Genomic DNA, 15,973 nt, shown 5'->3' with positions numbered 1-15,973 from the left:
AGCCTCGCTGGTGAGTTCCCAAGGGATGCCATGTCCCTGCCCTGCTGTCCCCAGCCCTGTGCTGGCCCTGTGCAGTCTGGTGTCCCCTGTAACCTGCAGGTGCTCAGACCACCCAGCTCCTCGTGGATCCCCCCTGGACACCGCCGGTGCTGTGGGACAGAGTGACACTGAGCTGCCAGGGTTCGGGGACATCCGGTGTCACCTACTGGCGCAAGGACAGGTGGAGCTCGTGGCAGAAGGGAGGCGACCACTTCACTGTCACTGAGAGTGGCACCTACAAGTGTCACTGACCCAGCACTGGGCTCAGCCCCTCCGTGAGCATCTTAGATGGTGAGGGGAGTTTGGTGTCCCCAGCCTGTCACCCGCGGGGACACCAAGGGCTCTGGGTGAGCTCTGCTGCCTGGGTCATCCCCTGGTGTGACCAGAGCCTGTCCCCTGCACGGGGACATCCCAGAGCATCCCAGTGCCATGGGACCCTGTTGGAATTGGGGACCCCTGGTGCTCTGTGTGTGACACAGTGGGGGTCCAGGTGCCATTGGGACATGCCGGTGTGATGTGTCCCCACTTGTCCCCAGACTTGCTGGTGCTGCAGGTGCCAGCATGGGCTGTGCTGGAGGGGGACACGGTGACACTGCGCTGCCGGGTCAGGGACAGCTACTCTGTCACCTCGGTGTCCTTCTACCGTGAGGAGGAGGAACTGGGGAGGTCTGGCCATGGGACCGAGCTGTCCCTGTCTTCCCTGCGGCTGAACCACAGTGGCAACTATCGCTGCAGGGGCTGGGTGAGCTTCGGAACATCACTGGTGTCAGAGTCGAAGCCAGTGACAGTGCACAGTAAGCACCCCACAGCCACCACCCCGACATCCCCACAGCCTCTCCCCAGTGGCTTTGGGATCACCGTCCCCACCTCCCATCACCACCTGGGGACCTCCATCCTTCCCCGACAGCCTCCCGGGTCGCTCAGACACAACTGGGGACACCCAGTCCAACTGGAGGTCCCTCCAGTGTCCCCAGGTCACACCACCCCTGTCTGCATCCCTTCACCCCTCTCCGGGGTCCCCTATATCCATTTGCATGCCTCCCCTTCCTGAATCTCCCACCACTCCCTTTCTCACCCACTTGGGTCTCCTCCATCCTCTCCTACATCTCCTCCCTCCCCTCCTCAGGTCCCCATCACACCCATGTCTCCCCACAGGGCTCTCGCTCTGGGGAGTGTACCTGTCGGCACAGCCCCCTGGGGGACAGGTGGCACTGGGTGACAGCCTGGTGCTGAGCTGCACGGTGGCAGCAGGGACAGGTCCCCTGTCCTTCTCCTGGCACTGGGAGGGCTCGGGGACACTGCTGGGCACTGGCCCTAAGCTGGAGCTGAGCAGCATTGGCGTGAATGACAGTGGCCAGTACCGGTGCCGGGTCAGGAACGGGGACAGCGTGAATGAGAGCTCCACACTGAATGTCACTGTCTTGGGTGAGCAACACCCTCGGGCTGGGGCTGACCCCACCCATGTGTCTTGGTTTGAAAATAAACCAGTGGGAGATCACAAGTCAAGATTGAAATTAAAAATAAGTGAAATAATACAGGGAAAAGCACTGACAAAGTCAGATACAACCTAACACCCTGTTAGGGTGGTAGTAGCAGTCCAAACTGAAGTAGTCCAGTTGAAGTGGTGATCCTGTGAAGGTCTAGTCTCCAGCTGAAGATCCAGTGGTAGCTCTGGTCCTCTGGGAACCCAGTAGACAGGGCTAGCTCAGGCAGTTCCAGGGCCAGGTTATATCCAGGTGGGAACACCTGGCTCCTCCCTCCTGGGCAGAGCATCCCGCAATGGGATGAGATAAGTCCATGAGTCACACTGTGGGTCCCTGATGGCCCATTGCCTGTCATGCGGGGTGGGTCATTAGCAGCTGGTAACAGCTAACGGATGGCCCATTGCCTGTCATCCAGTGTGGGTCATTAGCAGGTGATAGCAGCTAACGGCCCACAGCTGGTGGTAATAGAATACTTAACTACATCTATATTGCAACCTAGGACACCATGATATCATCATTGCCACCCATCCCCTCCCCCTACACCTAATGCCAGCCCCTCCCCCAGCCTCAGCCACATCTCTGTCCCCGCAGTGCCCGTGGCCAATGCCACCATCACCCCTGGCCCCCCGGCACTCCAGGTGCGCACAGGTGACCCCGTGACCCTGCGCTGCTCGGTGCAGGTGGGCTCAGCACCTGTCACCTTCACCTGGCTGCACAATGGGCAGGAGGTGGCCCAGGGTCCCCTCCTGGAGCTTGGGGACATCGATGTGGGACATTCTGGCACCTACCAGTGCGTGGCCACCAACCAGCTGGATGAGCACCGTGTGTTCCAGGCACTCAGCTCAGAGCTGGCCCTGGTGGTGACACTGTGTGGACACTGGGGCACAGGTGGGGTCATATGGGGTCACCGGGGGGTGCAGGACCTTTTGGGTTCTTGGTGACCCCAGTGTGTCCCACTCTGTCCCCAGCAGTGGCTGCAGGACTTGCTGGTTCCCTGTTGCTCCTGGTTCTGCTCCTGACTCTCATCCTGGGCTGGCGCCGGTGGCACCGCATGGGTGGGTGACACTGGGGGATGGGCAGCGGTGGGAAGCCCCCCAGACTGGGAGAGCCATGTGGCAGCACCCACTGCCTCTTCCTTGGGTGGAGCTGAGCCCCCAGTGACCTTAGCTAAGCTCCTGTGGGGTTTGAGGTGGTGTTGGGATTTTGGGGTTTTTTCTGGGGTCCTGCGGGAATTGGGAGATCTCCCCTTTCCGCTGTATTTGGGAGCTCTGGGCGCTCAGGGGATCTTGAGCTTTGGGGTGGTTCAGGGGTTTTGGCGGTTCAGGGATGCTTACGAGTCCCGGGGGCAATCAAGGGTCCTGGGAAGTTTCAGTGGCCCCAGGGACCTCTTTGTCAACCCCACTCCTCTTTCTTTTGCAGCCACCAGGAAGCCAGAGGACAGGTGAGTGGGGGGCTGCAGTCCTGAACCCCTTTTATCCCCACCCCCACAACGCCACAGCCACAGCCACCCCTTTTATCCCCGCAGGGTCCCCTCGGCCCCCCCGGAGGATAGGGAGGTGCTTTACACCCAGGTCGTGAGCACCGCGAGGGCAGAGGGTGAGTACGGGTGTTAGGGACAGGGACAGGGACAGGGATGGGGACGGGGACAGGGACAGGGACAGGGACACGTCACCCACGGGTGTCACCCGCCCCAATCACTGCCTCTCGCAGGGCCCCCCCATGCCACATCCCCCCAGGTGACCTACGCGGAGCTGCCAGGACCCCATGGGCGACAGCAGGACTCTGGTGACATCTATGGCAATGCGCTGTGACACTGGGGACACTGGAGGCACTGTGGACACTGGGGGCACTGGAGATCCCCTCCCCTGGGCACCCCTCGTGTGTGTCCCCCTCCAGCTCCCGTGGGACACAGGGGGTGGCCACTAGTGTGGAGGTCCCATGTGGGGTCTCTTTTCCATCCCAGTGCTCCCAGTATCCCCAGAGGCTTTCCCATCCACTCCCCATTTGCTGGCAGCTGGCCCTATCCCCTCCCCGTGGCCACCAGGAACTGCCGGCAGCTGGCCCTGTCCCCTCCCTGCCCATGGCCACCACCCCTCTGTCCCTCTGAGCCCCACGGATTTGGGAAAACCCGTGTGGGACCAGCGCAGTGTGACCCGAAGTGGCCAGAGCCGGCAGAGGGTGCCGGGGACACCCCGAGAGACATGAGGGACAGCCTGGGGGACACGAGGGACACCCCGCAGCCCTGGAGGAGCTCCCGGCTCAGGAGGGACGGGTGGGGGGAAGGAGTTTTTCAGGTTTATTTTACTTCTCATTTTTCGTTTTGATGGACAATAAATGCAATTATTTGCCCCAAATCGAGTCTGTTTTGCCCTTGACGGTGCTCAGGGATGGAGTCCTCCCCACCCTAATCCAAACCCAGCCCCCCTTGGGGGTCGCGGGCTGGGTGACTGGGGTAGTGGGCTGGCAGTGGGGACAGGAGAGAGGGGACAGAAAGGTGGGGACAGTAATGGGGGAGTGGGGAGGCACCATGGAGCTGGGGCAGCTGTGGGGACAGGGACAAGGACCGTTGGGATGGGATATGGGGACAGGTGCTGTGGGGCTGGTGGGGCGTGACCTGTGCCAGCACAGGGTGGCCGTGGTGTCCTCATGTCTGGAGTGTCCACACTGTCCCCATGTCCTGCCTGAGCATGGGGTGACGGTGGTGTCCCCGTCCCCGAGACATCCATGTGTCTTAGTTTGAAAGACAGGTGTCTGCCAAGAGAGGTTGAACCCTTCCTTAGGACAGAGAATGTGATTCTCCCCTCCCTCCGAATTATTTTAATTTTGAAAATCAAGGGCGTTCAGGCAAATGTATGGGAAAGGGATTAGTTCTTTACTAGTATCTATAAACAAGCAATAACAATAATAGCAACCACCACTAGAAAACAATAGCAGATGACTTGTGAGCTGCTGAGCCTTTTCCCGTGTGGTGTAATCACAGTTGCAAGCAGCAGGGGCGCTGTTGAGCTCCCGGCCGGACAGGGCAGGTGCGATGACTCCCGAGCGGCTGCAGGTGGCACTTTAGCGCAGGGTCAGGTCAGCCTCACGCAGCTGGTAATGGTGGGCAGGCTGAAAAAACAGGCAGGGCAGCTCTGAGCGGCAAAAAGCAGGGCGGCAGAGGGTGGGAGCTGGCTATCTCCCAGCTAGCTAGTGAGGTAGCAAGGATTTCTGCAGTCACAGCAGATGCCGCGGTCTCGTGCGGCAGAGGACGGGGGCAGGCGGCAGAGGCAGCCGGACTCTCCCAGCAGCTGCTGCGAGAAAACGCAGCCCTGGGGAAACATGCACTTCCCAGTGGGAAAAAAAGGTTGAATCAAAGCTCACTCAGTCAGGAGAAGAACAAACAGGGCACAGTTGGATTTCCTCTGGTCACAGCTGAAAAGCAAAGAGCAGCCTCTCTTCTCAGCTTCTGATCCACGAGAGAGAGCGTTCCAAGGGCCGGCTCTTCCCTCACCCTGCCCTGCCCAAGCACATCTTTTGTCTTTTACAAAAGACATGGTTGCTCTAAACATCCAACTACTTGTTGCTTAGTAACAGTGATGGAGAAAAATTCCAGGCCTTCCCTGAACTTCGACACCATGTCCTCACCGGGACAATTTGGGGACAATGCCACACTACACCTCCCGGGTGCCACTGTCCCCGTGGTGCCACCCTCACCCAGCCCTCTTCCTTCTCCCTTCCAGCCCAGACCCTCAGCCTTGCTGGTGAGTCCTCAGGCAGATGGCATGTCCCTGCCCCGCTGTCCCCAGCCCTGTGCTGGCCCTGGCAGGCTGGTGTCCCTTGTCACCTGCAGGTGCTCAGACAACCCAGCTCCTCGTGGATCCCCCCTGGACACCAGTGGTGCTGTGGGACAGAGTGACACTGACCTGTCAGGGCTCGGGGACATCTGGTGACACCACGTGGTACAAGGATGGGAAGCACTGGTGGCAGAATGCAGCTGACCACTTGATTGTCTATTGGAGTGGCACCTACAGATGTTACAGACCTGGCACTGGGATCAGCCCCTCCATGAGCGTCTTAAATGGTGAGGAGGATTTGTGTCCCCAGCCTGGCACCCGTGGGGACCCCGAAGGCTCTGGATGAGCTCTGCTTCCTGGGTCACCTCCCTGGTGTGACCAGAGCCCATCTCCTGCACATGGGGACATCCCAGAGCATCCCAGGGTGAAGGGAGTTCCCTGCTGGAATTGGGGACCACTGGGGTGTTGGTGGTGACACAGTGAGGGCTTCCAGGTGCCATCGGGACATGCCGGTGTGATGTGTCCCCACTTGTCTCCAGACTGGCTGGTGCTCCAGGTGCTGCGGGGGGGAGACACGGTGACACTGCGCTGCCCGGTCAGGGAGAACTCCCCTGTCACTTCGGTGTCCTTCTACCGTGAGGAGGAGGAAGTAGGGACATCTATACATGGGACCGAGCTGTCCCTGTCCCCCCTGCAGCTGCACCACAGTGGTCACTACCACTGCAGAGGCTTGGTGAGCATCGCAATGTCACCGGTGTCGGAGCAGTCAAAGCCGGTGACAGTGACAGTGCACGGTGAGCACCCCGAAACCCTGATAGCCCCACAGCTCGGCACCGCCACAGCCTGGCCCCAGCACACTCGGGATCATCATCTCCACTCCCATCTCCTTCCCAGAGCTCTTCCTGGTGCCGGTGCTGGAGCTGGAGGGTCCCCCTGAGCCCACTGAGGGGTCCTCCCTGACTCTCAGCTGCCTCAGCACCCCCAGCCCCCTGCAGCCCTGAGCCCCTCTCCTGCACCTCTTCTACCAGGACGGGCAGTTGCTGGGGGGCCCTCAGGGGTCCTCACAGCTCCTGCTGCCCACTGTGGGGGTCTCCCACTCGGGCAGTTACAGCTGCGAGGTGCACTCCAAGGGGTGGGCTGTGCGGAAGAGCAGCGCCCGGCTCCGCGTCACGGTGCGCAGTGAGTGCAGGGATGGGCACGGCAACCCCCACACCCTCCCCGGGTCCCATATCAATGTCTCTGTGTCCCCACCTCTCACCAATAACCCACATCCATTCCCGTGTCCTCACACCATCCTCTGCTCTTCCTTCCCTATCTGCCTATTTACATCTCTCCCCCCAGTCACTCACTGCTGTCTCTCCATAGTCATCGGGTCCATGTACCTCTTCGTGGGTCCCTTTTTCCCTCACTGGGGTCGCCTCCACTCTTCTCCAATCTCCCTCCACTTCCTTCCACTCCCTGTGTTCCCCATCCCATTCGTGTACCCCCACAGGGACCACAGTCTCTGGGGTGTCCCTGTCGGTGCAGACCCCTGGGGAAGAGGTGGCACTGGGTGACCACCTGGTGTTGAGCTGTGCAGTGGCCACAAGAACAGGTCCCCTGTCCTTCTCCTAGCACCGCTGGGCACTGGTCCCCGCCTGGAGCTGAGCAAGGCTGGGGACAAGGACAGTGATCACTACCAGTGCCAAAATAGCCACAGAGATAGCGGGGCTGATAGCCCTGTACTAAATGTCACTGTCTCGGGTGAGCGAGACCCTCGGGCTCAGGGCAACCCCACCCTCGGCATCCCCATCCCCACACCCATCCCCTCCCCCCACGACATGTTCCATCCCCTTCCCCAGCCTCAGCCTCGTCTCTGTCCCCACAGTGCCCGTGGCCAATGCCACCATCACCCCTGGCCCCCCGGCACACCAGGTGCGCGCAGGTGACCCTATGACCCTGTGCTGCTCAGTGCAGGTGGGCTCAGCACCTGTCACCTTCACCTGGTTGCGCGATGGGCAGGAGGTGGCCCAGGGTCCCCTCCTGGAGCTTGGGGACATCGATGTGGGACATTCTGGCTCCTATCAGTGCATGGCCACCAACCAGCTGGATGAGCACCGCGTGTTCCGGGTGCTCAGCTCAGAGCTGGCCCTGGAGGTGACAGCAGAGAGACACTTGGGCACAGGTGAGGTCACACGGGGTTTCTGGTGTGAGCAGGACCCCTGAGGTGACAGGTGACCCCAATGTGTCATGTATCTCCTCTGGCTCCAGCGGTGGCTGTGAATGTTGGCAGGACCCTCCTGTTCCTGGTCCTGCTCCTGGCTGTCATTGGAGGCTGTCACTGGTGGCACAGCCTGGGTGGGTGACAGTGGAGGGAGACAGGGACCCTGAAGGGCAATGGGAAGTCCCCAGTTTTGGGGGAAATGGGTTAGTGATCAAAGCCCCTGAGTTGGGTGGGGCTGAGTCCCCAGTGACTCATGCTCGAGGTCCTCGGGAACTTGGGGGATTTCGGAGGGTCCTTGTCCATCCCAGAGAGGCCTTGATGAATACTGGGGTGGCACTGGGAGCTCCTGGGGTCTTTGTGGAGCTGTTTGTAGGACCGTGCAGGGATGTTGGGGGTTCTTCAGGGATCCTGGGGGAGTGCCCCTCCATGCCAAGCTTGCAGTTATGGAGGCCTTGGTGGTGCTTGGGGGTCCTGTAGGGAATCTGGGGCACAGTGAGGGCTCAGGGGGAATCAGATGCCCTGTGGACCCCATGGTCACACCTAACCCCCTTTTCCTTGCAGCTGCCAGGAAATCCCAGGATAGGTGAGTGGAGGGCTCTGGCCATGACTCCCCTTTCCCCCGTTCCGCAGACTGCTCCCCCACACCTCTTTATCCCTGCAGGGCCCTCCTGAAGCCCCTAGCCCCCCCAAAGCAGGGGGAGGTGCTGAACACCCATGTGGTGAGTATCAAGCAGGCAGAGGGTGAGTACAGGGCAGGGACCAGGGACATGTCACCCGTTGCAGTGTGCTAGTAGGATTTAGGGTATGCATATTAACACGAACTGTATATAGTTCATGTTCTAGAAACCTCTCCCTAGCTGAGTATATTATTTGCTTCCTGAGTTTGTACCCTCCTCTGCTGTAAACCATTGGTTGTACCCCCTTTTCCCCTCCTTATCTCCCCCCCTCTGGCTTTCCCTGGTTGGCTCCTTGGAGCTAACCACTCCCCTCTTCCCTCTCCTTTTAAGCCTCTGCATCCCTTTTTTCTTGGTTCATAGCCTCTGGTTTCTCACCCTTCTCCACCCCTTCTTCTCTGTCCCTCTTCCTCTCCCTTTGCCCTGAGCCCGTGGATCCTTCATAAACTCCCTTGGAATCACAGACTGTGATCCTACACTTTTTTCTGTGCTGCGCCTCCACAAAGACTCACGTCCCCAACAGCTCCACTGCCTGCCGTGGTGCTACGTTTGCCCCCGGCGTGTCTTGGCCACCAACGGCCCCCCTCTTTGCAGCATGGGGTGCCCGCCCGTGAAACATGAGGCTGCGTCGCTGCAGTCACCCGTGGGTTCCACCCTCTAATTGGGCTCCCCCAGCTGATGTCTCTTGCAGGACTCCCAGATGGGTTCCCTGTGCTTCCTCTCCCCGGGAACCACAAGTGACCAATGAAGCTGCTGAGACCCCGTGAGTGACTGCGAGGATTCAGTGACATCTATGAGAATGTGCCATTAAACTGGGGTGGCTGGGGGCACTGGGGGTCACTGGAGCTCCCCATCCGTGGGCACCCACACCTGTGTTTTCCCCCCATGGCCCCCATGGGTGCCCAACCTGCCTGGGGAGGTGATGACGAGTAGGGAGGAACCCCATGTGGAGCTGCACAGTGTGTCCAGTGCTGCCCATTCTCCCTCCCAGTGCCAGGGGTACAGGACCCATTGCCCTGTTATTGGGACCAAAATACAAATTTTTTGTTATCCTGGGAGAAATGGTGTCTCTTTGTTAATCTCTATCTTGCTTTAGAAACCACATTCTCCAATTTCAGACTTCCCCTAAAAACTAGGGGCTGCTGCACCTCCCCCTTCCAACTGGAGGCACAAGAGGCCCAGTAGAACAGTGGAGTCAGGGCAAAATTCTGTAATTCGGGGTGACTATTCACTGCCTGCAGATGGTGAATTTTGGATTCTGAACTGAAGACTCAGTTTATAAAGAGAGGTGTCTGCCAAGGAAGGTATGAATCCTTCTGAGATGGAAAATATGACCCTCCTTCTCTCCAAATTATTATAATTTTGAAATTATGTGGCTTTCAGGCTCAGATATATTAAAAGAATAAAAGTTTTTGTTTAGAATAGTTAAACCAAGGCAAAGAAACAACAACAATGGCAGCAATAACAAAGAAAACCAGAAACCCAACAACAGCCTTCTGTCGGCCATCAAGCACTTTCCCCTTCGGTGCAGTTACAGTCACAGCCAGCAGGGGCGCTGTTGGCTCCCGGCTGGGCAGGGCAGGTGTGATGATTCCCCCGCGGCTGCAGGGGGCGCTGTGGCGCGAGCTCAGCCGCCTCTCCACCTGGCAATGGCAGCTCAGGTGACAGAGAATGAGAGACAATGGTTTCCTTTGCGAAACTCACGGGGAGCAGCTGGTCTGAGTGCCACTGCGGGTAGTGAGCTGGACTGTAGCAGGAACCTCAGAGCAGTGGGCTGGAACAGCAGAGCTGAGCATACCCAGGGTGGGAAACAAAGTGTGGACAAAACTCTGAAGCCCTGGCAAGAGCCGCGGGGGTTGGGGCAGATGCAGGGTGTCGAGTGAAAGTGTAACAAAAACTGCCACAACAGTGGCAGGAAGACAGCCAGGCTGAGCAGCAGCAGCTGAGCTCCCGCAAGCAGCCGGGAGAAACTCCCTCTGGAGAAGGGAAGGTGGTAAGAGTCCTGGGTTTCCCCCGAGGCAGATGGTGAGGGTCGCTCCCAGTGAGGTTTAGTGTTGGAAACATCCCAGTTCAACAGCTGCTCTTACGAGCAAAGGCTCACCCATGGTAAGGAGAAGCAGTGAAGAACAAAACTCTGCAGTAGCAGTGAATTCTCCCCTCAGGCACAGCCCAGCACCAAGAGCACAAACATCTCTCCTGCCATCCCCCTGAGAGAAAGAGAGCAAGAGAGCGCTGAGAGGGCTGAGCCCAGCCCCTGACCCCCAGCCAAGTCTCACCGTATCTCTGCACTTCCCAAGAGAAAACCTCCCTGCTAAGAGACTGCAGCAAACTGCACCCCTTCCCCCTCCTCCCCATCCCGGCTACATGTTTTATCTCTTAAGTACTCCTCCTTCCCATCTCTTAGGCCAAAAATGGGAAAAAAATTCCCTCAGAGAGAGAGAGAGAGAAAGAGAAAGAGAGAAAGAGAGAAAGAGAGAAAGAGAGAAAGAGAGAAAGAGAGAAAGAGAGAAAGAAAGAAAGAAAGAAAGAAAGAAAGAAAGAAAGAAAGAAAGAAAGAAAGAAAGAAAGAAAGAAAGAAAGAAAGAAAGAAAGAGAAGAAAGAAAGAAAAAAATCCTAACGTTCAAGAAGAGGTCCATCCAGAGCCACAAGACTTCATGGTTTGCTTTTGCATCCCACAGCAGCGTTTGCTGTGGATTATACAGAGTTTGTAATCTCCCTGAGTGTTCTCTCTCTTCTGGGCAGCAACCCCAGAAGAGCAGCACCCCACAAGGAAGACTTTTGTGGTCCATATTTAGGAACTCTTCCCATTTTTCTCATTCCCACCCTGAGACTTGATTTACTTCCCATGGATTCTGCTCCCAAAAATGGAACAACTCTGCCCATCCTTGGACCACTGCACAGGAATCTGTGGAAATGCCCGTGTGTCCCTCAGGGTTTGATTGCCTGGTAAATCCCCTCCATCCTGCCATGAGTTCCCCTGCCTGGGCACTCTCTGCTCCTGCTCTCACCCCCAGGTTCCCAGGATCCATGTGTTGAGCCCCTGATCAATATTTCAACACTCTTTCCTCTCATCTGGCAGCCACAGCCAGAAACCAAACGTTCTATCTGGGAGGTTCCGAATGGCTACAAGTTTTGTACAGGAAGGAGGAGGCTCCAGATCAGGTTGTTGAGCAGATTGTTGTTGTCTTTGCAGGAGTTCTGGGGCTCTCTCAGTCACTTGGACAGAGGGACAAAATGATCAATTGCTGCATTTCCGGTCTGGTTCCCTCCCAGCTGCCCCTGCATGGTTGGTTTCCACCCAGCCCTGCTCTGAAAACCATCAAAGGCCCTCGCAGAGCCACTGCTTGAGCTCCAATTGGTTTCTGTGCTTCTTGCGGGGCTGAGCAAACCACAGCCAGGCCTTTTTCCCCCACACAATTCTCACCTTTGAGCAGCTCTAAAGCTGTGAGAATCAAAGGGGGCCAAGGGGGCAGGTGGTAGCCTCAGGTGCTGGCTGCCCCTGGGGCTGGCCAGAGCAGGGTTGGCCAATGCCCATCCCTGTGCAGTTGGGCTGCGCCATGGCTGAGCCCCACACTTGGATTGACAGAGGTCCCAATGCTGTGCCACCTTTGGGACAAGCAGGACTCAGGGAATGTGCAGAGACACTTCCAGATCTGCCCTCCCCCAGACCAGGATCCTCCCGTCCAGGATGCGTCACCCCCTGGACTGGATTCTCCCAGGACATGTCACCCCCAGAACAGCAACCCCAACGGGACAGGATCCACCTGGATGTGCCCCCCAGGACAGAAACACCCCCTCATCTGACTCTTAGTGTAAAGAGCCTCTTCCTTCTGCTGCAGGAAAGAGAAACTGAAAGTGTTGGGGACACAGTTGGACACCCCCATCCCCCACAGCTCCCCCAAACCTCCCTGCAGCCCCCACACTCCCTTCATTCCTCCCCTGGGTGCTCCCAACCTGTTACCTGCTCAGGTGCTGCCTGGGATCGCTGATCCATGAACTGGGAGGGAATGTGTTTACAAAAGTGAGGAAATAAGAAAAAAATAGAAATAACGAGAGGAAAAAGTCCCAGTGTGGGAAGCACAGACCCAGAGCACCATGGGAACCCCCTGGTGTTCCCCACAGACCACGAACACCATCAGGGTCTGTGCTTTTGTCTGGGTCACCCCGAAATTGGAGGCACCCAGTGCAGGAGCTGTGACCCACATGCCCACCCAGCCACTGCCCATCCCTGGGACACCCAACCCCCTGGGAATCCAACTATGGGACCTCATTCCCTAGGTTCCCCTCCTGGTGACCCCCATCTCTGCATGCCCATTTCCCAGAACCTCCATTTCCCAGCATTGCCCTCCCCTTGATCCCATCCCATGAGCTCCACAGTCCTCCCAGACACCCCGTAGCTGGGCCCACATCACATCACCCCAAATCCCTGGGGTCCATGTTCCTCTGGGACCCCCATCTCTGGTTCCCCCCACCCACATGGACCCCAGGGATTCCCCAGGATGCCCATCCCCTGTGTATCGCCTTCCTCAGGAGCCCCATTGCCACAGCATCCCCATTCCCCAGGGACCCCATTCCTGTGCCCCCCTGTTCTTCTGGACACCCATCTTTAGCTCTCCCCAACCCTGGAGTTTCCCACTCGTGGGAAACCCATGTCCCACCATGTCCCCACCATGTCCTCACCCAGCCCGCAGCCTGTCACCACCCTGCCCCCACCATGGGCCATCAACACGTGGGACAAGATGTGAACTCGCCTCCTTCCTCTTTGGCCCAAGAGCCACCAGCAAGGGGACCGGATGCCCCGGCAGTGTGTGACAGCCAGCCCAGATGGCTGGGGACACCGGGATGGCCAGGAAGGTGGCACTGCTACTGTGGGGTGAGTGCCCTGGGCACAGGGCTGATGCCCCAGGGATGGGTCCTGGTGATGCAGAGAGCAGTGGGGAGAGGGCACAGGGGAGCTGTGGGGTCCCCTGAGGTCCCGAGTGTCAGCAAAGCCAGTCCGTGGGGGTGCACACTGGTGTGACTGGGGAAGGGGGGTGGCTGTGGGGACAGGAATGGGGAAAGAAAAATGGGAGGACTGAGGTGTGAGGAGTGGCATCATGGGGCTGGGGCAGCTGTGGGTACAGGGGACAGGGAAAAGGGGAAGCTCACCAAGGGGCTGTGCAGACAGGTGCCATCAAAATGGAATCTTGGGCACAGGGCCATGGGGATGTGGCTCTGGGGACAGGGACTGTGGGGCTGTTGGGGGAACTTGTGCCAGCATGGTGGTGTCCCCATGGCCAGGGTGTCCACAGTGTCCCAATGTACTGCCCCAGCCCAGGGTGGCCAAATGTCTCCATCCACGAGACCTCTGTGCCACCAGGTTGTCCCTGCAGGGCCAGTGTGGGGACAGCTTCTATAACCTGTCCCCTGGTGATGCTGTCCCCATGGGGCCACCCCCACCCAGCCCCTCTCCCTTCTCCCTTCCAGCTCAGACCCTCAGCCTCGCTGGTGAGTCCTCAGGCAGATGCCATGTCCCTGCCCTGCTTTCCCCAGCTCTGTGCTGGCCCTGGCAGGCTGGTGTCCCCTGTCACCTGCAGGTGCCCAGACCACCCAGCTCCTCGTGGAGCCCCCCTGGATGCCAGCGGTGCTGTGGGACAAAGTGACACTGACCTGTCAGGGCTTGGGGCGCCCCGGTGCCACCACCTGGTACAAGGATGGGAGTCGTTGGTGCCAGAAGGGATCCAACCACCTCACTGTCACTGAGAGTGGCACCTACAGATGTGACAGACCTGGCACTTGGCGCAGCCCCTCTGTGAGAGTCTTAAATGGTGAGGGGTAAGATGTGGATGGTGTTTCCCCAGAGGGCTCTGAGGGCTCTGGGTGGCCTTGCACCCCTCAGTGCCCCCTTGGGCCCCCTGGTGTGACAGGACCCCCCTGTCCCACAGACTGGCTGGTGCTGCAGGTGCCAGTGAGGGTGCTGCTGGAGGGGGACACGGTGACACTGCGCTGCCGGGTCTGGAGTGGCACGTCGGTCACTGGAGTGCTCTTCTACCATGAGGACAAAGAGCTGAGAGAGCCTCTCCATGGGACCGAGCTGTCCCTGTCCCCCCTGCAGCTGCATCACAGTGGCCGCTACCGGTGTGGGGGCTGGGTGGGCATCGGGAATTCACTGTGGAAGAAGTCAGAGCCGGTGACAGTGACAGTGCATGGTGAGCAGCCCCACAGCCACATCTGATACCCTGACACCCCACATCCAGCCCAACCTGCCCTGCGACCCCAATACTGAACAGCCCAAAACTCCCAAAGCCTCTCATCGGTAGACGCCAAATCACAGTCCCAACCTCCCCTACCTCCTTCCCAGAGCTCTTCTCAGTGCCGGTGCTGGAGCTGGAGGGTCCCCCAAGCCCACCGAGGGGTCCCCCCTGAATCTCAGCTGCCTCAGCAGCCCCAGCCCCCTGCGGCCCCGAGCCCCCCTCCTGCACCTCTTCTACCGGGACGGGCAGTTGCTGGGGGGCCCGCAGGGGTCCCCGCAGCTCCTGCTGCCCGCCGTGGGGGTCTCCCACTCGGGCAGTTACAGCTGCAAGGTGCGCTCCGAGGGGGGGGCCGTGCGGAAGAGCAGCGCCCGGCTCCGCGTCACGGTGCGCAGTGAGTGCGGGGATGGGCACGGCAACCCCCACAGCCTCCCCGGGTACCCCAGCTCTGCCCGTGTCCCCCCAGCCCTCCCTGACACCTTTCCCGGCTCCCCTCATCCCTGCACAGGTCTCTCCCCAGATCACCCTCCCTGACCTGCATCTCCCCATTCTTCCCCAACATCCTGCTTGAGTCCTCTCTGCCCCACCTGAAGACCTTCATCCCTTCCCTGGTTCCTTCCTGGGTCTCCCAATCCTTTCTCGGATCCCATCCCGGCTTCCCCACCCCTGTCTGGGTACCCCTATCCCTCCCTGGCAACCTCCCCAGGTCCCCTCCCTCCCACTCTGAGGTTCCCCCATGGTCCTCAGGTCCCCACATCCCCGTCTGGTTCCCAACGGCCCCCCCCTGGAGTTCCCCCACCCCTCTCCATGTGTCTCTGCCCTGAATCCCCCATCCTCACTGGGGTCTCTTCCCAGGCTCCCCCCCATTTCTGCACCTCCTTCTCCCTCCCTGGGGTCCTCCCACCCCTCTACAACCCTCCCTGTGTCCCTCCCTGTCTCCATATCCCTCTCTGTCCCCTGCTGTCCCCTGTTCTCTCCTGGTGTCCTCAGTCCCTCACTGTCCCCTGCTGTCCCCCCTCTCACAGGGATCCCAGTATCAGGGGTGTCCTTGTCAGCACAGCCACCCAATGGACAGGTGGTACTGGGTGACAGCCTGGTGCTGAGCTGTGCGGTGGCCGCGGGGACAGGTCCCCTGTCGTTCTCCTGGCACCGGGAGGGCTCAGGGGCACTGCTGGCCACTGGCCCCCACCTGGAGCTGAGCCATGTTGGGGACAAGGACAGTGGGCATTACCAGTGCCGGGTCAGCGATGGGGACAGCACAATTGAAAGTGACCCATTGATTGTCACCGTCCTGGGTGAGTGAAAACCTTGGGTTGGGGGAGATCCCACCCATGATATTGTAATCCCCCCCATCCCCTCCCCCCACACCTGATGCCATCCCCTCCCCCACCCTCAGCCCCGTCTCTGTCCCCGCAGTGCCCGTGGCCAATGCCACCATCACCCCTGGCCCCCCGGCACTCCAGGTGCGCGCAGGTGACCCCGTGACCCTGCGCTGCTCGGTGCAGGTGGGCTCAGCACCTGTCACCTTCACCTGGCTGCACGATGGGCAGGAGGTGGGCCAGGGTCCCC

At 59.4% G+C, this 15,973-nt stretch overlaps 3 protein-coding genes and 1 long non-coding RNA gene across 4 annotated transcripts in view; all 4 read left to right on the top strand.

Annotated features, from left to right (window-relative positions):
• LOC146420347 (low affinity immunoglobulin gamma Fc region receptor III-B-like) overlaps positions 1–15,973 on the top strand; it is a 49,549-nt gene that overhangs the window by 6,666 nt on the left and 26,910 nt on the right. Inside the window, exons 2-8 of the mRNA XM_085048395.1 lie at positions 5,243–5,263; positions 5,353–5,583; positions 5,836–6,090; positions 7,164–7,460; positions 7,547–7,633; positions 8,061–8,082; positions 8,161–8,218. Coding sequence (XP_084904521.1) covers positions 5,243–5,263; positions 5,353–5,583; positions 5,836–6,090; positions 7,164–7,460; positions 7,547–7,633; positions 8,061–8,082; positions 8,161–8,218 — 971 coding nt within the window. The remainder of the gene's footprint in view (positions 1–5,242; positions 5,264–5,352; positions 5,584–5,835; positions 6,091–7,163; positions 7,461–7,546; positions 7,634–8,060; positions 8,083–8,160; positions 8,219–15,973) is intronic.
• The window catches only part of LOC146420348 (Fc receptor-like A), a 49,343-nt gene that overhangs the window by 18,823 nt on the left and 14,547 nt on the right, over positions 1–15,973 (top strand). The gene's annotated exons all lie outside the window — the stretch shown is intronic.
• LOC146420350 (uncharacterized) lies at positions 3,046–3,877 on the top strand. Its single transcript, XR_014849205.1, has 2 exons — positions 3,046–3,119; positions 3,234–3,877. It is a non-coding gene; the product is annotated as an uncharacterized LOC146420350 (long non-coding RNA).
• Positions 13,422–15,973, top strand: part of LOC146420349 (Fc receptor-like protein 3) — an 11,235-nt gene continuing 8,683 nt past the window's right edge. The window contains exons 1-2 of the mRNA XM_085048418.1: positions 13,422–13,981; positions 14,099–14,362. Of these exons, the coding sequence (XP_084904544.1) occupies positions 13,678–13,981; positions 14,099–14,362 (568 nt within the window). The 5' untranslated portion in view covers positions 13,422–13,677. The remainder of the gene's footprint in view (positions 13,982–14,098; positions 14,363–15,973) is intronic.

This window comes from Lichenostomus cassidix, unplaced genomic scaffold (assembly GCF_008360975.1).
Source record: "Lichenostomus cassidix isolate B80296 unplaced genomic scaffold, HeHo_3.0 HiC_scaffold_852, whole genome shotgun sequence".
NCBI classification, from domain to species: Eukaryota; Metazoa; Chordata; class Aves; order Passeriformes; family Meliphagidae; genus Lichenostomus; species Lichenostomus cassidix.
This window is presented reverse-complemented; position numbering and strand designations above follow the sequence as displayed.